The sequence below is a fragment of the Chiloscyllium plagiosum genome, unplaced genomic scaffold, assembly GCF_037043375.1.
Source record: "Chiloscyllium plagiosum isolate Xiang-an unplaced genomic scaffold, Cpla_swu_hap1 HiC_scaffold_1, whole genome shotgun sequence".
Classification (NCBI taxonomy): domain Eukaryota; kingdom Metazoa; phylum Chordata; class Chondrichthyes; order Orectolobiformes; family Hemiscylliidae; genus Chiloscyllium; species Chiloscyllium plagiosum.
In genome coordinates this window covers 27,337,472-27,358,588 of record NW_028270139.1, presented here as the reverse complement: position 1 = coordinate 27,358,588, position 21,117 = coordinate 27,337,472, and the positions used below count along the sequence as shown (strand labels likewise).

The following is a 21,117-nucleotide window of genomic DNA, read 5'->3' as shown; positions in this document are numbered from 1 at the left end:
TAGTGGCTGTTGGAAAAATATTCAGCATGTATTTTTTTTTCATTTTGATAGTTATTTGCTTATATGTTGCAAGCAGCATTCCTCTACGAGCTTATTTACTTTTCCGAATGAATTTTAGATTCAACAAAAAAAATTCAAGCAGAAACGAGGATATGTGTCTAAAAATAAATGTTCCCAGCTCAAGCATCGGCCATTATTCGTCTCTGAACTCTTCCAGCCTGATCCTTGCTGTAAAATACAGTAATAGGTTCTGGCTGCTGCTGCCTCCAAGACTGCGGCAGAGGTGACCGATGGAGCTGGAATTTAGCTGAGAGGGAGAAGGAGGGGTGCAGTTTTATTGCTCAGTAAGGACACACACGAGTGACACATTCTCTCTGAGATTACTGAGTGTAGGGGCGAGCAAGCGCTGCACACAGTCCAGGTCGCCGCTGGTCGAGCGAAGTTTCTCTTGTGACAAGAAAATCTGAACAGCATTTCTGAAACAAAAATCACGGAGACGCTGCCATGCGATGAGAAAACAAAATAGAATGGATGAGCGAGAATGAAGGTTTTCAGTAAATTGGCCCCTTGATAATACAATCTATCTGTGGCACGAGCCTGCAAACCAGTTTGATATTTCTTCCTGAAGCAGTACGAAAATCCCATTAATAACCTGAACTAAGAAAGGGATGATATTTTAACACTTGAAATTAAAGACTGCACTTTGAACTGAGCTTTCGGCGTAGCCTTTAGCGATTTATTTTATTCATAAGCGTTTGCCTTTTGAAATGCAAAATCCAAATTTCCCCCTGCCCTGGTCATTGACGTCAGTTTCTCTCCTCCTCCAGCATGTAGTAATCCTCTCTGGGTGGTTTTTTTTGTAAAATATATCGCGAGATGTTGAGAGAGCTAGAGCTGGGGTTTTATTTTCTCATTTCCCTGTAGTGATAGGGAGGAGGGAGAGACAGTGACACGCACTGATAGTTACTATCTGAGATAGAGATAGAGATAGAGTGGGTTGGTTAGGAACTGAGAGAGAGAGAGCGAGCCAGGGCCAGGCAGACTGAGTCACTAAAGGCGACACTACAATGTTGGGGGAGAGCGGCTTAGTTTGAAGTGATACGCAGGCGCTCGGGGAAACTGCTTTCGCTTTTAGTGACACACAGACACTCGGGGACTGTGCGGTCACAGTGACTGGGTCTCTCTCTGACACATACATTGCCGGGGATAGAAACTCAGACACACACAATCTCTTCCAATAGGACAAACGGGTGCAAATCCGCCCCCTAGGGTTAGGGAGAGAAACCAGGCGGCTCTGAGCTGAACACCTTGAGTCGGTGAAGCAGGTTTCTCTCTTTCTGGAAGCCCGGTGGCAGGGGGAGGGGGAAGCGGCGAGAGGCGCTGAACACACACACACACCGGAGAGAACAGCGAGCATTCGCCCACACCACACCACACCATGGCTTCGACTACAACGTGTACCAGGTTCACGGACGAATATCAGCTCTTCGAGGAACTTGGAAAGTACGGCGACACATCTTGTCAATTCTTTTTCTCTCTTGTTTGTTTCGATAAGCATTGGTGCTGTGGCGGGGAAGGGTTCGCATTAACACTGTTTTCACGGAGAGCAGTCTTACGGTTATGCATGGTTACGTTTTGTGAGATGTAATTGGAAATGTCGAGGCATCTTGTGGGATACCGCTACAGCCTCGAAATGCACGGTGTCCCTTTCTCTCCTGTGGAGAGAGGTGCTTCATGTCACAATCCTGATTCTGCGCCGAGTGTCTTAAAATGATTTCCTTTCCTTGATGTTGTGTTGACAAATCCATCTGAAGTATGTTTGGTCAACACAATTTCAATGCTTCGGGCTTTTTAATGTTGGGTTTTCCACTTGTTTGCGCGTCAACTGGATTGTAACCGTGTTGCAATGTGGCGAGGGTTGAGTTGTCTACCTGTATTATTTTTGTTTGAATGATATGTATATCTCTGTGTATATGTGATCGATTGCTTTCAGGGGAGCCTTCTCGGTGGTCAGACGATGCATGAAAATCTCCACAGGACAGGAATACGCTGCCAAAATCATCAATACCAAAAAATTGTCTGCCAGGGGTAGGTGTATATATCAAACGTTTTTGTAACATTTCACAAGTTAATAGGTTGGGTGCATTGCAGGAATATTCAGTGTACAAAAGGTCAGAATAAGTATCTCGTGAATGAATAGATGGCACCTGCAAAGTTGTTATAATCCGTGCAAATTGCCGTCATTTCAATGGAGTGGGCAGTGGCAATCGGGTAAATTCGACAAAATTAGTTTGTGGCAATACAAAGTAGGCTGCAACACATCTAGGCGGAGGTCACTGATAAAAGTGAACAAGGAATCCAGTTGTGCCAGTAATGTCGAGTTAAGACTTGCATATTTAGTTATCCTTCAGTATTTCAGCCTGGGATTACTCCAGTCAATTTGCAAACGCCCCTTTTTCGGGCATATCCGTAAAACTAGGAGCGGAATTGTCTCCCGCTTGTAAACACAGAGCTGCAGTGGTCTCAGTGATTGCGAAACATTTTGCTTTATGCTAATTCTGGGTGATTTAATCCTTACCCTGGCCTGATACATATTTAATACGTTTGAAAGTTTGCCTGCGCCGAGGCCTTTATTATCTCTGAAAGGGATGAATCATGGATGCTCTGCTCTAATTCCGTGAGCGTTCCTTCTCCTCTCTCTCGACTTGGCTTTTCTGAGTGGCTGACGGCTGTCATGTTTCTGTAGGTCGTGTCAGTTCCAGTAGCCAAGTGCTGCCGGAACTGAGCACCCAGGAATCGAACCTTCTGAATCCTTTAGAGGAATGAACGAACATACATACACTCTGTCAGTCTGTGATTTCGTCCACTAGTCCATACTGTTTTCTGAGGGAAGAGAACACTAAGCTCACTTACGCCTTAACGCTGAGCTTTAGAGCATGGTTACAGCACAGAAGGAGGCCATTTGCTGTGTCATGTTGATACTAGCTCTCTGCAGGAGGATTATACCTATTGCTATTTTCCTGCTTTTTTTGCACTTTGATTTCAAGCAATGATCCAATTCTCCCTTTAAATTCTTTCCTGGATTGAATCTGCCCTCCAGCACTCCAGTGGCAAGGCAGTGGATTCCAGACCCTAACCAGCTATTGCATAAAACAGATTTTCCACATGTCCCCACTGCATGCTTTGGTCACATCTTTAAATCTGTGCCACCATGGGAATGGGTTTCTCCTGATCCACTCTGTCCAGACTTTTAAAACCTCTATCAACTTATTTAAGCTTCTGTTCAGCATTTTTACTTTCTTCAGTCTGTCTGTGCCAAGAAGTTCCCCGTCCCTGGAATCATTCTCATTTATGTTTTCCATACATTCAGTAAAATCTTGACGTCCTTTTTAAAATGTGCTAATTCAAACTGGGCTCAATAATCCAGTTGATGCCAAGCCAGTATTTTATTTAAGTTAAAGATGTTATATGCTTTAATGACCATTCTCTCAACCTGTCCTCCTGCCTTCACTGATTTGTACATATGGGTCCCTCTCTCCTGCACCACCTTTTAGAGTCACGATCTTTACTTTATATTATTCGTCTGTATTCTTACTACCAAATTAATCACTTCACCCTTCTCTGGATTAAATTTCATCAGCCAACTGTCTGTCCATTCCAATACAGCAATGTGCTTTGGAAATTATTTTATATTCTATAGGTTCACAACACCTGCAAATTTCAGTCATCTGCACATTTTGAAGTTATGCCCTTTGCATCAAAATCTTTGTCATAAAATTTATTAGGGAGAATGACCTGGCCTTGTTGGGGGATGGGGTGAGGTGGAGGAGGGAGTACAATGGAGCAGTTTCCTCACATGAATCCTGGGCAGCGCCAAGATGAATTTCCCTTCAGTCTGAAAAATGGCTGTTCAGCACTATTATGTTTCCTTTCATTCAGCTGGTTTTGTTCAACCACAATAGTTCCAGAGAAATGCCAAGCTGAGACACTGTTTCTGTCAAGTCTCTGTCACATTGTATGGAAGGTACATGCCTACAGTTAATTAAAAAATCTTTTGAGAGAGTTTTCTGGCTTCCTGATTCATGCTTCTGTCATCCTTGATATTGCTGAAGCCAACACTTGTAACTCACACCTAGTTCAAAGAGCCTGTTGTTGTCGAATGACTTTGAGAACATTGGTGAAATTTCATATGTCCATGTCATAGCCATGAAAACTGAATTCTACGTTTCAAAGATGCCCTGCTTTAATGAAATGATGGAAAATGTCTTAATTATGTCAGAGTTAAAATGTGGATTTATTGCTTGTGTAATCAAATTTAATTGTCTGATAAATTTAGAGTTAACAAACCTTTCAAACTTTAAAACTAGTGAAACTCCTAACTTGTGAAAACTTGGAGGTTTAAGAAAGTCCTCTTGCAGGAAAGTTTTGCATTGACTTATTAAATGTCGCTGAGAAGATTTAGTTTAGATCATTAAATAACTAATGACAGCAGTTTAATTACTTTAATACAACTAAATCTGAAGTTCAAAAGTGTAAAAACCATTAGTTCCTAAAAATGTATATAACAAATTAAAATGTGTTGTCTTATTATCTAATGAGATGAATTGCAATTAGGAAGATCTTTTCAAACCCAGAGAGAGGATAGTAAATACAGTAAAATATGTTATGTACTCATTATGTATGTAATCAATAACGTGTATCACGACAGAGACTTTAATGGTGTACATTGTAGGATTCATCTTATTTAACATGTAAAGTTCAACCACAATATTTGTTGCAGTGTTTAATGGAGTGGTAGAAAATAGTTGTTCCTTTCTAGCAGTTTCTCAGTCTCAGTTCTAGGGCATCTCCCCACATGGATGTACAGTGAGGAGTTCATTAGCTTAAAAGGATTAAGTCACAAAGTGCATTGGTTAAACTGTATGAATAAATGGGCTAAGATAGCTTTTATAGTATCAAGTTCAGAATTTTAGTGATTTCTTCTGGCTTTTTACAAAAGGTGGATATCTGAAATACTCTTGGTAAATGTAAGTTACAATGTCAATTTGAGCTTTTATTACGTTTTGTAAATAAGAGTGATAACACTGTATTTACTTGAATTTTGAACATAAAAGCTGGGTTAAGTTAAGTTGTTCCAAAATTTAGTAATTATGTTCTTTATTTTGCCCTTCATATTTTTCAACCAGTTGGTTAACTGGTTCATTTCCATTGGTGTACTGTATACTTGAACTAGATATTCAAGTTGCTTCTGTAGTTGAAACTGCAATGAAAAATTCATAACTTGCTTTGAGCATATTTATTCAACCGAAGTGGCTGTTTTGTAAATATTATGTAGCATTGTTTACTGTGTACAATTAAAACTAATGGTCAAAAGAGTTTTCAATTTCATCAGTTTGTAGTAGATTTCAAAAGCTCATTGTTAGTGGCGATAAAATGATCCATATTGTAACAGGTACAAGAGAGACTCCAGTTCACCTGTTGCAGCTATATAGCGAGCATTAGATTCTGCGGCGGAACCCTAGTTTTTGTTTCAAGGTTCAATTGACTCTTTATATCAACTTGATTCCTCCCCCCACCACCCCAACCTAGTATTATCAATGGGAATTTCCATTTGGAATAACTAAACAATGTGTCTCCAAACAAAAGTGGGAAGAGCAAAATTTACCAGATGATTTTTGCATCTGTAGAGGCTTCCTGTTTTACTGACAATGCTGGCTGTCCAAGTTGTATGGCTTTAGATGCAGATGACAATATATTCGGGGCAACATTCATGAATTAGAGCTAATGAGCTGGAGCTAAGAGCTTTGGCAATTCAGAATACCGAAGCAAATTGTTTAGTCAGCATTCGGACCCAGGTATTTTTGAGCACATTTTATCGTTTTTGTTCAAGGAAAGCAAAGGTTTTTGCCCTACATTAATTAACTGTCACATTCTGTAGCACTTTTTGCAAGAACTCAGATCTTGGTACCAACTGATAACTGTATGGCTGCAGTTCAGTAATAATTAGACAAAGTATACAGTTTGCATGCAGCAAGTGCTGAATAAGTAAATATTTTCATTTGGTGAACTTCCTGCTTTCCTTTAGAAAAGTAGTAGAATGAAAATCTTAACATTCAACTGCGAAGGCATCTTGGTATACAAATGTAAGATGGTACATCCTGTACTTCAGTGTTATTCTGTAATCCTAGATCATGAATAGTTGCTTTTTAATGTGGTTTTGGCCTGTGACATTTTGATTTCCAGGCAAAAGTGACACTTTCGCTGTAATGGATTTATTTTTCTAACAATAGTTTTAACTTGACATCTTGAGTGCTATTTGCTGTGTTGTGGTTAGAATTGTCAGCATCAACCTCTCTATTATTCAGAGTAATACCCTCAAACTGTGTTCTAGAATGATGAACTTCTGATACAATAGTTATTTCTGCTCTCTTCTCACATACTTTCCAGGTCTGCAGTCCTGTGAGATCTCTGCACTGCTTTAATTCTGACAGCTTGCACGTTACTGAGTTTCATCAAAATTGTTGGATAAATGCAAGTTGTTATTATTCAGGTCTTCTTGCTGACTCTTTGCATATGTCCTTTCCCGCTTTTAGTGATTTGTTTTATAACCTTGCTCAAATGTCCTGCCTCTTTTTGCACTCATGAAATGTTACCAGACTAATGATCTCTTCGCTCCTTTTCTTGATTGCTCCACTGTCCAGGAATCCTTCAGCAATTGACCTGTAAATGCCACAAACTTGGGGGAAGGATGGAGGGGGAGGGGGGTTTGGTGGAGAAAAAGGTAGAAAGTGGATTGGGTAACTAAATGTTGTAGTAAATAAGACGTGATCTAACTTTGCCTTGAAAATATATAAACTATTGAAAATATCACCAGCATTTCAAAAGTATTGGGGAAAATTTTAATACTGGGGGACACCCTGGGTTTGAATATTAGGTGGTGGGGGAAAGCCTAGAAAAGTACAAATATACTGGGAAGTTGGTTTCAAGCTACCAATGTTCAACTTCAACATGTGAGGCCACATCTGTGTAACTCATTTGGAAGAAGTGGGTTGTCAATTCAAAATATTAATTGCTCCAAAAGTATTGACGTGAGTTTTGCAACTTAAGTTTAGTTCCATGGTTTGTGCAGTCTTGGTGGAACTTGCCAGTGAAGGCGAGGCAAGAAAACAGCAGCACTTGAGAGGAATGAAAACAAGACAATGGAAATGTATCAATAAGTGCTCACTAAAAAGAGACTTGCATTTCCTTAGTGCCTTACATGCTGCATCCTTCACAATATTTTGCAACCGATGAAGTACTTTAGAACTGTATTGTGATGCAGGAAATGTGGCAGTCAGTTGGTGCACAGCAAGCTTTGTAATTGTAATGTATTAACAATCAAATAATGTGCTTTTGTGACATTGATTACTTGAGGGATAAATATTGGATTGGCCACTGGGGATAACTCGCATGCTGCTCTTGAAAGGAGCATCACCAGGTCTTTTTTTATCCTTGAGGGTTTAAGGGGCTCAGTTTAACTTCTCATTAGAAAAATGGGACCTCCAACACAGCACTAAGAGAGTCAGAATGTCAGCTCTTTTTCTTGTGCTGAAAACCTGAAGTAGAACTTTAATCCAGAGCATTCTGAAATGAATCAGAAGGTTATCTTATCTACTTGTTTAAAAGGGCTTCTTGCTGCAGGTACTTTGGTCAGAGGTTACCTTACACACTGTGTGGAGACATCGTCTGGACTCTGGAGGACTGATCTATCAGAGTAGCACAAGTTCTGCTTATTCTGTACTTGGGCTGAGGGGAGGCTGAAGATATTTACTGGGGAGGGGGAGCAGGAACAGGGACTGAACCAGCAACAGTTTCCTGCTCTCAGATCCACAGCTCCTCAGGAGAGGTAATCAGCAGACCATATCCAGCGCACAGCCAAAAAGTGAGCTTCCTCAGTGTATTGGAGCACAATTGACTGGAGAGCTTCAGTGTGTTGGGGAAGAGATCTAATGCAAACTGGATCTGGAGCTCCAGATCCAAACAGTGACAGTGAAACTCCACACTTTTCACAGTTCAACTGGACACACTTGTAGAATCTTGGTAATGCTGGCATACAGATACACAACACAGAGTTGCCAGGCTGCCTATTCTAGTAACTTCTGCATTCCTCAGATATTTGGGTTTGCAGCTCTGTCTGACTTCTTGCAAGGGCGGGATATAAACAATGACACACACATTGCAATTGAGGCATTTGTGGATTGCTCAGGAGTGTTTAGCCATCGCAAGGGTGAGGTGTGAACAGCTCAGTTCCCAATGTACCTGGAGAGACACCCTTCTGCTAATACAGACAGTGTGTCTTGAATGTTGATGGTACACTTTCTTCACTGCAGCAGTGAGCTGGAAGAGAAACAGGCTGTAAAGCACAGATTCCCTCTGTAGATGGCTACACGGATAAAGATTAGTAGGAAGAGGTGGGGAAGCTGATGTGGAGACTGTATTACCTCCAGCAGACAGGAACAACATTGCCTAGACCAAACTCATTATTGTAAATGTGACATGGATGAGTGCACTGGCAGAACAGAACTACATGTATAAAGCCACTTTTACTTTCACTGTCTCCTTTGCCACTAATCCAAAAGTTGTTTGGTGTACAGTCAAACTTCCATTTCACAGCTCTTGCATCCACCCTCCCCAGCTACCCTTTTCAACTTTCAGCATTAATTTGTATCAAATCAGACCTTCCCATTTGTAACATGTCTGTAAAGGCTACTTGTCAAACAGCAATCAAGAAAGGGGAAGCTGGAAAAAATAGAATAAAAGAATAAGGAGTCTAATTTTTCTAGTGGTCAGACAGTTGTTACGTTTAGATTGGAATTGTGCATTCTCTGTGTAATTCCTCTACACATGGATCGCTATGGAGACTCCATTTAAAAATTGGAGTGTTTGGATAGTTCCAATGCAATGAAGTAAAAATTTTACTCAGGATAGGCCTGTCTATTAAATACAGAGGTAAAAACAATGACTGCAGATGCTGGAAACCAGATTCTGGATTAGTGGTGCTGGAAGAGCACAGCAGTTCAGGCAGCATCCAAAGAGCAGCGAAATCGCCGTTTCGGGCAAAAGCCCTTCATCAGGAATAAAGGCAGTGAGCCACAGCCTAACCTCTGAGTAAGCATTCAATTGACCCCATATTTACCTAACATAATCCCTCCATGTCCCCTCACAGCCCTGCTCCAATTCCAAACCCTTTTTCAGAGATGGAGGTCCCCATCCCAATCTCCACCTGACCCCTCCCAGCCAGACCTGACCCTCTGGGATCCTGCCTGTTGCTGCCAGTCCAGATCAGCCCTCCACCGCCCACTTCTGAACCCCTACCTCTGAACCCAACCATCCAGTCACCTCTGGCTGCTGGACTGGACCTTACTCCTTTTCATTCCCACCCTCACTGCCTCACCTGTCAGCTCCACCTCCTGCCCCACACCAGAGCCAATTATTTTTCTCATACACCTCGACCTGAACACTTAGCCACCTACCTTGGCTGGTATCAGTGCACTCAGTATATTTACTTCCAAGTGGGCCTTTTTTAAAAAAACTGTTGTCCCTCTCTGGGATGCCACATGCTTGAGGTAGATATCAACAATCTCTCCACAGTGGTGAATGTTTTGAATGCTTGCCAGGAGATTGCATTATCTGGCTCTCAAGCGGTGTCCTGTTTGTCAATGGCTTCCATAGTATAATGTCTGCATCCAGCTGAACACCTCTTCCAATATGGGCTCTCTCCTCGGCTGCTCTTCCCTCCACCATCTGCTCCTTCTCATATGTGAATCTCCTTGTGAAAACCCAACTGTCTCAGATATTTAACACCACATTCCACATGCTGACCACCTGATATGCTGCCTTGGTGCCCCCCGCTGGCACAGTTATGGAAAAATAAAATCTTTTCAGGAATTTTGTAAAGCTCTGCACCTTCTACAATCACTGAGATCTGCAGGATCATTGGATTAATCAAAGAGAGAGGAATCAAATCTTATAGTTAACGAGGTGATCATCAACTGTATTTTGGTGTGACTTGGAAGAAAATTTATACATGTATGCTTTGGCATAGCAGCAAAACAGTTTACCTTGCAAGTTACAAAAACACAGTCCTATCACTACTGATTGAGAGAATTTAAGGCAAGTTCATTCTTATTTGTTACTACTTTTCTACTCCTTTGTTCAACATGCTATGCATGAAAACCTACCATATGTGTGGAACTCAATTACATCCTTTTGGGTTATTCCAAAGACTGTGCAGCCTTCATCTTTGTCTGTCTTTCTCAGTCACCCCTTTACCTTTTCAGCCAGTTTAGTTGAGAATGGTGCTATGTATTTAAAGTTCTATCCCACCACCGTAGTGTTTCACTTTAAAGTGCCTTTGTGGCAAATTGTTTTGGAAAGATTTCACACCAGCTAATTCTCAAATGTTAACTGTGATGTTTTGATTTTAAGAGCATGGGTTTGGATTTTGTTGTTTTTTTCTGGACCAATTTGAAGTGGAATTGTTTTTCCATGGTTGGACAGAAGGAACCTAAACTGTTTGAACAGAACTGTAGAGTGACAATGAATAACTTCCAATCATAACTGAGGATTAATGTTGTGTAATGTATTATGATTCTAAAATACCCAGACTATAGATGTACAATGGAATTATTTTAATCTATCTGAGACAGTTGCAGAGTGTGTGAATTAAGTCTTTAGTAATTCATTTGTTGTGCATTAGATAATTTAGCATTTGTTCTAATTCACCATTTTTAGTGCAGTTATCGAGTTAGACTTGGATAATTGTGTTATTAATTCAAGATAGATACAACAAACTAATGCACTTTGTTTACACCATATTTATGATCTTGGCCCATGTTATCACTGCTTCTGGAAAAGTACATATTCAGATCCATTCTCATACTTGAAAAAGGTCCCAGTATTTGTACAGCAATGTGTTTTCATAAGCAATGTCAGTTTGTTATGCTGGTTGAAAGAAAATCAGTTTTGCCATATTACTTTACTTTTCTTAGTCAAGGTTTATTACTTTACATTTGTTTTCTTAATGGCTTATTTATAGACAGGAAATAAATTGATAAAATGTCAAAACAATTCTGATTTTAAAAGAAAATATTTCACCCGATGTGGGTGCTGCTGGCTGACATACAATTCCTAATCCTTTTGAACAGAGTGGATTTTTGGCTACTTCAGAAGTCAGCCAATTGTTAACCACATCCACAACAATGTGGCTATAGGTAGGACAGATCATGTAACAATGGCAGATTTCCTTCCTTAGAGAGTATTAGTGAGCCAGATGAATCTTTACAACAAAAAGTGGTCACCATTCCTGAGCCTGGATTTCGGTTCAAGGTTTATTAATTGAATGTTTAAAATTCACCAACTGCCATTTGAAACCCATGTCTGCAGAGGAACAGCCATGACCTCAGAGTTATTAGTCCAGTGACATTACTGCTATGTTATTTTTAGCAAATAAAACTGGCTAAAATGTACAGCTGCTGATATCTGCAAGTAATACACAGTTAACCTGTGTGTAATTACTAGAGAGAATGGATTTCTGTGTATGCTTCTGCGAGCAAAGATCTGTTTTTGAATTTGACTTTCTTCAGCCAGCATGGAATTGTAACTTAAAATCCATGACTGAAAATGGACTCTCAAATATACTTTTGGTTCCCAAGAGCCTCCACCAGTATTCAAACCAAAGATCTTTCCAAAATGTGAACCCTGCAGCTGCTACCATGTGGCCAAATTATTCACTTGTATAAAAAGATATGCTTTGTTCCAGCATGATTCAAAACAGGGGAAAAAAAATTTTTGTGGGCAGAGAGAAACAGAATAGTCTGTTTGTAAGTTTAGCATGCCATTCATGACATCTAATTGACCCCGAGTGGATAAACTCCTTATCTCAAAATCAAAGAATGATGTAAGTTTTAAATAAAGATGACAAAATGGTTCTCACATTAACCTAGGTAGTTCACAAAATTAACTTGAGGGTTGCATTGTTGAATTTCCTGCTCTTTGGGGCCATTTCCAATGTTACGCCTGCACAATCTTGATGGTGTGTTTACAAAAATGTTTTGTTTTCAAATAGATTTTGAAACTGAACCACATGTCCCAAAATGAAACCTCTATTGTGAAATTTATATCTTTTATACTAGGCTTTTAAAATCAAGTTCTGGGATAATAAAGGTGATGTCCCAACTCCTAGTATTGTGGCAGCAGAATTATTGACTTGCACAAAACTGGGTCTGTAGTTTGTAACAAGATGCTGTACTACACATGTTGAGTGATGATTCACAGATATTAACAGTATAATGGAGTCTCAAGGCTACTGACTTAGATGTTTTGTTGAATTTGGATTTGCAAGCAAAGTTGAATCAACCTTTGAAAATTTCCATCTCTTTGTCTTTAGGAGAATGTGAAATTGTATAGCTACAAAAATGATACTTTAGCTTGCATTAAGTGAAACCAATACTTAAATATCTTTCATATCTTCATAATATTTGGTTTATGGAACAATTGAAGTTTGATATGTATTTATATAATCCCAAAGATGTTTAATACACTATGCAACTCATTTAGTTTCCAAGTAGGAGCTAGAAATTCAAGTTTCACAGAAGTATTCCTTTTTCTGATCTGAAATGCAGTCTTTTGTTCATTGTTAAGAATGGGTGTATGCTGCTGAAATTGTTTACCACAAAGTCTACCTTTCCAGTGAGCAGCAACAAATGCTGACTGTAGTCTGCTGGTGTCAACAACCCAAGCACGTGTCGTGCATAAGTTTGTTCTTCATAAAATTTCAACTTGTATCATTACGCAGCTCAGTAATTGGGATGTGACGACTTCAGCAGTCTCTAGTTGTAACAACTACTTATGCATCCTTTCTGCAGGGATCACTGATTTCATTCATGAGCTTCATCTGACTGTTTGTTTGTTTGTTTTTTTTCTCTTTGGGCCATTGGTACCCATTATGCACTTCCAATCCCACCATCTCCAGTCCTGCTACATAGATTCTCTAGGTCTCCTTCACTCAGTGAATCACTAACGTGATAGTGATGCCTTTGGTGGTTGCAAATGGCAACATGCTAAGTATTTACTAGTACCTACTTTATATTGATTTTTGGGACTAATTATGGTAGTGATGACTTTTACTTCATTTTATTTCCAAGCAAAGTTACTTTGAAACTTTGAAATTTAACAAATGTTTTCTTATAATAATTTTATAAATGGTGCAGATTTTGAGAAATGCAAGCAATGTGAGTATCATTAATGAAATCAAAACAAAATGTTGGAAGCAATTTCCGCCTCAGGCAACTGTCTGTGTGGAGTTTGCACATTCTCCTCGTGTCTGCGTGGGTTTCCTCCGGGTGCTCTGGTTTCCTCCCACAGTCCAAAAATGTGCAGGTTAGGTGAATTGGCCATGCTAAAGTGTTAGGTGAAGGGGTAAATGTAGGGGAATGGATCTGGGTGGGTTGCTCTTCGGAGGGTCGGTGTGGACTTGCTGGGCCGAAGGGTCTGTTTCCATGCTGTGGGTAATCTAATCTAATCAGGACTGGCAATGTCTCTGGAGTGGGGAAACAGAGCTAACATTTTAGATGTGATCTTCTATGAAGTCACAGGCCTGAGATATAAATGTTGTTTTTGTCTCTACTGATGCTGCGAGATCTGCTGAGTATTTCATACATTTTGATTTTACTTCAGATTTCTAGCATTCACTGTACTTTGCTTTTGAATTATTTACTAATATGAATCCTTGAGACAGGATTTGGAGGTGCTTCATTATGCAGTTATATTTACAGAATAGGTTTAAGTCCAAGTAAGGACCATCTGTTTTTAAATGTATTTTTAAAAAGGCAGCTTCAGAATATTCTCCTGAAGTGGCAAATTGACAAAGTCTGTGAATCAGTAGTGTGATTTCATTGATGCAATTTCAATCTGAACCCAGGTTCAAATGAACTTATAGAAATAGTGACCTGTGGATCATTATTTTTTAGTCTGTTGAACATGTTTTCCATTGAAATATTCAGGGGTGTCATTTTCAATAACACTGATTCTTCCTCTTGCATACAAAACATAGTTTACTGTAAAGAACATTACTTTTGTGTTGGAAAAGTTTGAATCACAGCCATATATAAGATATAAAACAGAAGGACAATTTGAACATTTGCGTAGTAACACTTATGTCTCAAGTGAAAAGCAAAGATCATCTACAAAGAGAATTTAAACTGTTTCCTTTGATGTTCAATGGCATTACTGTAGCTGAATCTCCCACCATTAACATTTTTGAGCGTTACCGCTGACCGGTAAATCAACAGCCATATAAATTCTGCATCTAAAAGAGACTGCAGTGACTGCAGAGATTCACTTCTGCAGTGAGTAACATACCTCTTGACTCCACAATGTTTCCACATTTAGATAGTTGAACTCAGGGTTGTGATGGAATCCAGGACAAACATCCTGTTTGTTTGGCTGTTATCTACCACCTTCACTGTGTCCACCATGTTGCACAGTGGGAGCAGTATGTACTATCTACAAGTTGCACTGCATAACTCACCAAGGCTCCTTTGATAGCACATTCTCAACTTGTGACTTCCAGCACTTAGAAGGGCAAGAGAACAGATGCATTGGGACACCACCACTTGCAAGTTTTGTGCAAAATCACATGCCATCCTAATTTTGAACCACACCAATTCATTCACTGGATCAAGAATCTGGGACTCCTGTTTTAATAAATCTGTGGATTCATTGATAAAATACAACAGTTCAAGAAGTAGTTCATCACCATCTTCCTGAGCACAATTGGGGATTGTTCAGTTACAAATGTCTGCCTAACCAATGATGCTGATGTCTCATGAGAAAATAACACATTTTTTTTGTTATTGTGATTCAAAATTCCCTTAATTGAGTTGCAAATTCTTATTCAGCTTCTGCTTAACTTTCATAATGCATCTTAACTCTGTACACATCTTCCACTAAACATCTTCCTGTCAGTGGTTCTGTTTCATGTTAAGTTTTCAACCCTTCTAAAGCAACTTTTTTATGAACAAATTAATGTTTCTAAAGGAAATACACTGTGAAGAATATCTGCATTATTAATGAATTTTATGGGCTAAAAATGTAATGACTAAAGAGTTATATGTTGGACAGAAATTTCCTTTGTCTTGTGTAGCTATCTATTACACTGTAAACTGTTAGAGGATTCCAAAGAGAGAGATTATTTGTCCTATTGCGTATAATTTATTGTGATCTTATCCCATTATGTTATCCTGTACTGTATGTAGCATAGTGGCAGGCACATATAGTTCCAGTGGTGAGATCAATTATTATGCCAGATTACTTATTCCCAGCAGTCTCTTCCACATGGAGTGTAAAGTGATACTGTCATGCAGTTAAATCTGTGCTAATAACTTTTTGTTTTGGAGAATTGCATCTTAAATCTCATCTCTTCAACTTGATGATATGTCCTTTCTTCAAATCTGGTTTTCTGGTTCGATTTAATGGTGTCCAATGTGTTAGTAAGCATGTGGTTAATGGAAACCCAGATATCATGAGTTGCATTTTTGGTCAGTAACTAAACAGTCATAAAGTATATAATCTCATTCCCATTGATATCAAAGTATGTATTTTAATCTTCTTGTGCATTGGCTGGTAAAATGTAGAGATATGTAACTGAATTTGTGCGAAACCTTTCTGGTTCTATATTAAACTTATTGGTTATATGCAAAACTGGAGCAAACGTCAGCACCATTGAAGCTCCCGTGAGATCGCCAGATCCACTGTCCAAACAGTGTTCAATTAGCTCAACTAACAGAAAAGAAACCTAGCCAACTGGTCAGCTCTGAAAGGACATGCTGTCCGAAGAACCAAGTTTCCAGGCACAATCTGGACAGACAGCAGGAGCAGGCCAGGCATGTCTGATGGTGTGATTTCAATCATCTTCACAGTTTTCCTGATGAAATTGCACGTATCATTCACAGTTGCCGGATAAAACCATAGAAGAAATGTGCTGTATATGGTGGCACAAGTTTAAGTAACTTCACAGTCAAAGTATAGTTATAGAAATGGGCATCTGAAAGAAAGGAGGGTGTGGCTCTTGGGAGGGGTTCTAACTTTTCCTGATACTGAGGCCCTCGACACAAAGAAGAAATCCCTAAAAGCTGGCACCCAAGTTCAGGTAATTGGGAATATTGAATTATTTTTAAAGGAATAGAGTATAGAGTAGCAAGGGTTTGCTCAAATATACAAGACAATAGTCAGGCCACAGCTGCAACATTGTGAACAATTTTGGACCCTTTTCTAAGGCAGTATATATTGGCATTGGAGACAATTCAGAGAAGGCTCACTTGGTGTGGAGGGACTGTCTTATGAGGAAAGGTTCAATAGGTTGGGCCTATGCCCATTGGAATAGAGTAGAATGCGAAGCACCCTCATTGAAATGTGCAGGTTTCTTTGAGGAGTTGACCGGGTAAATGCAGAAAGGTTGTTTCCTCTTGTGGGAGAGTCTATGGCTTGAGGGCAAAATCTCTGAAGAAGGGGTCACCTATTTAAGATGGAGATAAGGAGGAATTTCTTTTCAGATGGTAGTGAATCTGTGAAATTCTTTATGACAGAGGACTGTGGAGTCATTTAAGTATATTCAGGGCTGTGAGAGACAAATCTTTAATCATTAAGGGAATTGGTGGTTATGGGGAAAAACCAGAAAAATGGAGATGAGGATTCATCCACCCCTAGTGGCAGTTTCCAAATGAATGTTGATGGTAGTCAAGTTAATCTTATCACTGGCTTTCTTGAGGCGACAGCCAAACCTTGTTACGAGACATTACTGTAGTGCAGAGTTAAGGATGGCCTAAGCCATTCTTCTTGGTCAGCATGCTTGCCCTGTTTTCTTCTTCAAACTGAACCACACTGGATGCAAATACAGTATTCTGCTGGACTCCAATCTGAGCTTCAAGTTTAATATCCATCTGTAATTTCACCTGCCTGTATGCATTTCCATGAAAGATCTTACCCGCACCTTTGTTCAATTTGGACACTGGCAATTCCATCCTGATCTGCATTCCCATGATCCTCATTGTTTAGACCCCTCATTCAACCAGGCTTTTGACTTTCATAGAATCCCTACAGTGTGGAAATAGGCCATTCGGCCCAATAAGTCCACACTAACCCTCTGAAGAGTAACCCAACCAGACCTACCCCAGTACTCTACATTTATCCGACCAACGCATCCCTGAACACTATGAGCAATTTAATACGGCCAATTCACCTAACCTGCTCATCTTTGGAGCACCCAGACGAAACCCATGCAGATACGGAGAATGTGCAACCTCCACACAGGCAGTCGCCCAAGGCTGGAATTGAACCCACATCCCTAGTACTTTGAGGCAGCAGTGCTAATCTCTGAGCCACTGTGCCACTCATCGACCTCAGCCTCCAATTAGGAGACCTACATTGGCTCATTATTCCTAGTGGCTCAGTTTGAAGTCCTTACTTGCAGATTTGTAGCCCTGATCTATTTTACACACTTAGACTATCTCTTGCAGTTTCTGGCACAACTCTTTCCTCCATACTGCCTTCACTGGCAGAGATTTCATGTACACTCTCCAGTTCTGTTCCTACTTGCTTCCCTTTCTATATGCTTCTACACTTCAAAAAAACCTTTTCATATATCTAACTCATCAACTTCCTAGTGCTCCCTAGTGAGAGAGCCTCCGAGTCTTTCTCCATTATGAAGTGTGGTAGCATTGTGGTTATGTGCCTGAACTAGTAATCCAGAGAGGTGAGTTCAAATCCTACCACAGCAGTTGGGAAACTTAAAATTTGGTTACAAAAATGATTATGGAATATACAGGTAGTGTCAATTTTAAATAAAACTACCAGATTTTCAAAAAGCCCACCTCATCCACTAATGTCCTTTTGGGAAGGAAACTTGCTGTTTTTATTTGAAGTTGCCTAATATGTCATTTGACACCTATAGGAATGTGGATAACTCTTAACTGCCCTCTGAATTTGCCCAGTTATCACCATCCCTCTGAGGACCATTAAGGAAACATGCTGTACATATGTGCATTGCTAACATGCTATGAAGGAGTAAATGGAAAAGACAAACCCTGGAATGTGGATTTTATTCAAAGCACACTCTAAATACAACTTGTCATAATAATCAAATTCGTTTGAATTCCGAAAACCTTGGTTCCCAATGCAATAGTTGCTGAATTTGAAGAAAATCTGTCAATCCTTGTGGCTTTGCATTTTGGAAATTCGCGTCAGGTGCAGTCTTCAGTTGAAGTGAAATTCGAGATTTTGTCATAAGCAGAGAGAGGACAGTTAAAATTCAACATTCAATTCTATTTAAAGTTGGGAACCATTTAAAAATATTCTCTGTTATAAAAGTGGATTTGGGTAGTTTGCTTTGTAATTTCATATTATGTTATTCTGTAATTACCTACCATGACCGTGTTGATGGGAGTGTGGTAGTTTCCATCTAACATGCCCAAGATTTCATTTTAAGGTGACCACATAAGTTTAGTGTTCTTGTTGACATGAACTGTGTATAGATGTAAGTGATATAATGACTACTGTAATTGTAAGTTTTGAGTTTTTCATGGTTGTATCTAGCAATTTCAGATTAAAGTATTTTTGCTTAGTTGGGCTTTGAAGTGAATTATTTTTGATTGCAAACAGGCAAAGGTTGATCACTGCAATTTTCTGGTATCTGTCTTTGGATTAATTTGATTTCTGTCAAATTAAACCGCATTTGAAAGAATTCATTTAATCTAGAGCCCGTGTGTGGGATAATTTAAATAGTTGAGTATGCAGTAAGTGCAGGCAAAAAAAACTGTGAATTTGTTCAGAAGTGACTATTTGTGAGCAAGAAGTGGGAAAAGGAAAAAAAACTTGTCAGTTAAATTGGATACCATCTGTTCCCAGATATTGGAATATTGTTCAGCAAGAACTGGTGTAACTTTTGTGGTACAAAGGATCTGAGCCGGACCAAATACAGGTACTGGGGAGGGGCATGGAGTATTCAAACCACATTCCAACAAGCCTGCTATCAAGATTGGACACAGTGCAGATAGATGAACATATTTTTATCCATGTGTTATCAAATACAATGTCATTTGAAATGTGCAATAACTGTATTTATATATGCTTTTAACATAACAAAATGTTCCAAGAAATTTCATAGCAAATACTAAATAAAATTGATTCAAGACATGAGGCAATAACAATGGAGATGACAAAAAGCTTGGTCATAAAGGAGAGTTGAATGAATTTTAGAAAGGTGCAGAAGGATGGAAGAAAAGATGCCAAAGCTTAATGGCTTGAGAGAAGAAAAAACTGCAGATGCTGGAATGCAAAGTAGACAAGCAGGAGGCTGGAAGAACACAGCAAGCCAGGCAGCATCAGGAGGTGCAGAAGTCAATGTTTCAGGTGTGACTCTTCAGGACTGAAAGCTTAATGGCTCAGCAGCTGAAAACCTACAATGGTAGAGTGATCAAAGTCAGGTTATTGCAAAGACTAAATAGGAGGAGTGTGGCTATTTCAGGGTGCTAAAGGGCTGGAGGAAGTTAGAGAGTGAAGGCAATGAAGGGATTTGAAAACCAGGATAAGAACTCTGAAACTGATGCGTTGCCTAATTGGTAGCCAATATACAGGAGAATCGGACTGGATACAAGTTAGGACATGGGTAGCAGAGCTTTGGGTTACTTTAAATTTCTGGAGGGTAGGAGATAGAAGACATGTTCCCAGTGTTTACAAATGGTCAAAACAAGCGGTAATAATGCATAGATGAAGGTTTTAGCAGAAGATGCACAGAGGCATGGCTAGAGTTGAGTAATGTTAGCAAGGTGAAAATAGGTGGTCTATAATGGCATGAATATGTACTTGAAAACTCATCTCTGAGCCAGACATGATGTCAAAGTTGTGACTGGTCGTCTTATTTGGATAATTACAATGGAGCAGGATGCTTTCAATGGCTCCAAGACATATTGTAGAAGGGGAAACCAAAGACCAACGGGTTTGATCCTGTCAATATTTAGAATATATGATTCTATGATGATCATACTTATGTTCAACAGAACTAGGTGGCGAGACACAATTTGGAAATGATAGCCTGGGGAGTGCTGGGCATCAACAGTGTATCTGTGTAAACTGAAGCTGTGTTTCTGAATGATGTTGCTGAGGAGCATCAGGGAGGTAAAATATTGGATGAGGATAGATCCTTAGAGAGACATCAGAGTTAGTGATGTCAGAGTATGGAGAGAAGTCATTGAAGGTCAATGCTAAGGTGAAAACAGTTCCTCTGAGCCAGACAGTATTGGAGAGACATTGGAGGAGGACACTGGTCAGTTCATTAAAGAGACAGGATGAAGAGGGGTGCTTTACCACTCTCCCAATCATTTGTAAAATTGATGTAGTTTTTACATTTGAGATGTATCACAATTGCTATAGTTGATGAGGAAAGCGAAGTAAATGGATGATCAAGTTTGTGAATTGTATCTCTTTGATTTGCTGTTGTGTTTAGTGGATTATCCTTGCCACTTTAGCAAATGAAACCATTTATTCACAAACCTTCCACAGAATCATTTCATTATCTCACTTGGTTGAACATTGCACTTGAAGACGATTTTTAATTGTTTGACTGAATCAATAAAAAAAATTAAATTCAGAGAATGTAGTGTATCTCTGGCAAAGCAGACGTTTATTGCTACATTTTAACTACCCTGGCAGAAGCCTATGGTGAATTGCCTTGAATGTCTGCAGTCTGTATGGTGAAAATACTGACTGCTGTTGGGTAAGGAGTTCCAGCATTTTGACCCATTGAAGATTTAGTTGTGCTGTACTGTTAGGTCGCTGTCCCTATTTCAGGAGATAGAGGGTTAGTTTGAGAAATGTTGGTGAAATCTTTGTATTTTGCAGCAGTACATCATCTAGATCATTAGTTCTTTCATATGACTGTACTATTCCATTGAATGAGCTCAGACCTTGGGTCCTCCTTGCAGAAGATACAAAATTATATTTTCAGTATTTGTAATAAGCATATTTGTACAGCTATTTTAGCTGTTATTTTAACCAGTTTTTTAAACACAGGATCATAAATAT

At 39.4% G+C, this 21,117-nt stretch overlaps 1 protein-coding gene across 37 annotated transcripts in view; it reads left to right on the top strand.

Annotated features, from left to right (window-relative positions):
• Positions 1 to 936: 936 nt before the first annotated feature.
• The window catches only part of LOC122553361 (calcium/calmodulin-dependent protein kinase type II subunit delta), a 336,637-nt gene continuing 316,456 nt past the window's right edge, over positions 937 to 21,117 (top strand). For 10 of the 37 annotated variants that reach the window (XM_043697109.2, XM_043697073.2, XM_043697023.2 and 7 more), the window contains exons 1-2: positions 939 to 1,503; positions 1,994 to 2,088. In XM_043697109.2, the coding sequence (XP_043553044.1) occupies positions 1,439 to 1,503; positions 1,994 to 2,088 (160 nt within the window). In that variant the 5' untranslated portion in view covers positions 939 to 1,438. Of the gene's footprint in view, positions 1,504 to 1,993; positions 2,089 to 21,117 lie in introns of all 37 variants that reach the window. The other 27 variants (XM_087985216.1, XM_043697143.2, XM_043697166.2 and 24 more) reach the window with 6 other exon arrangements.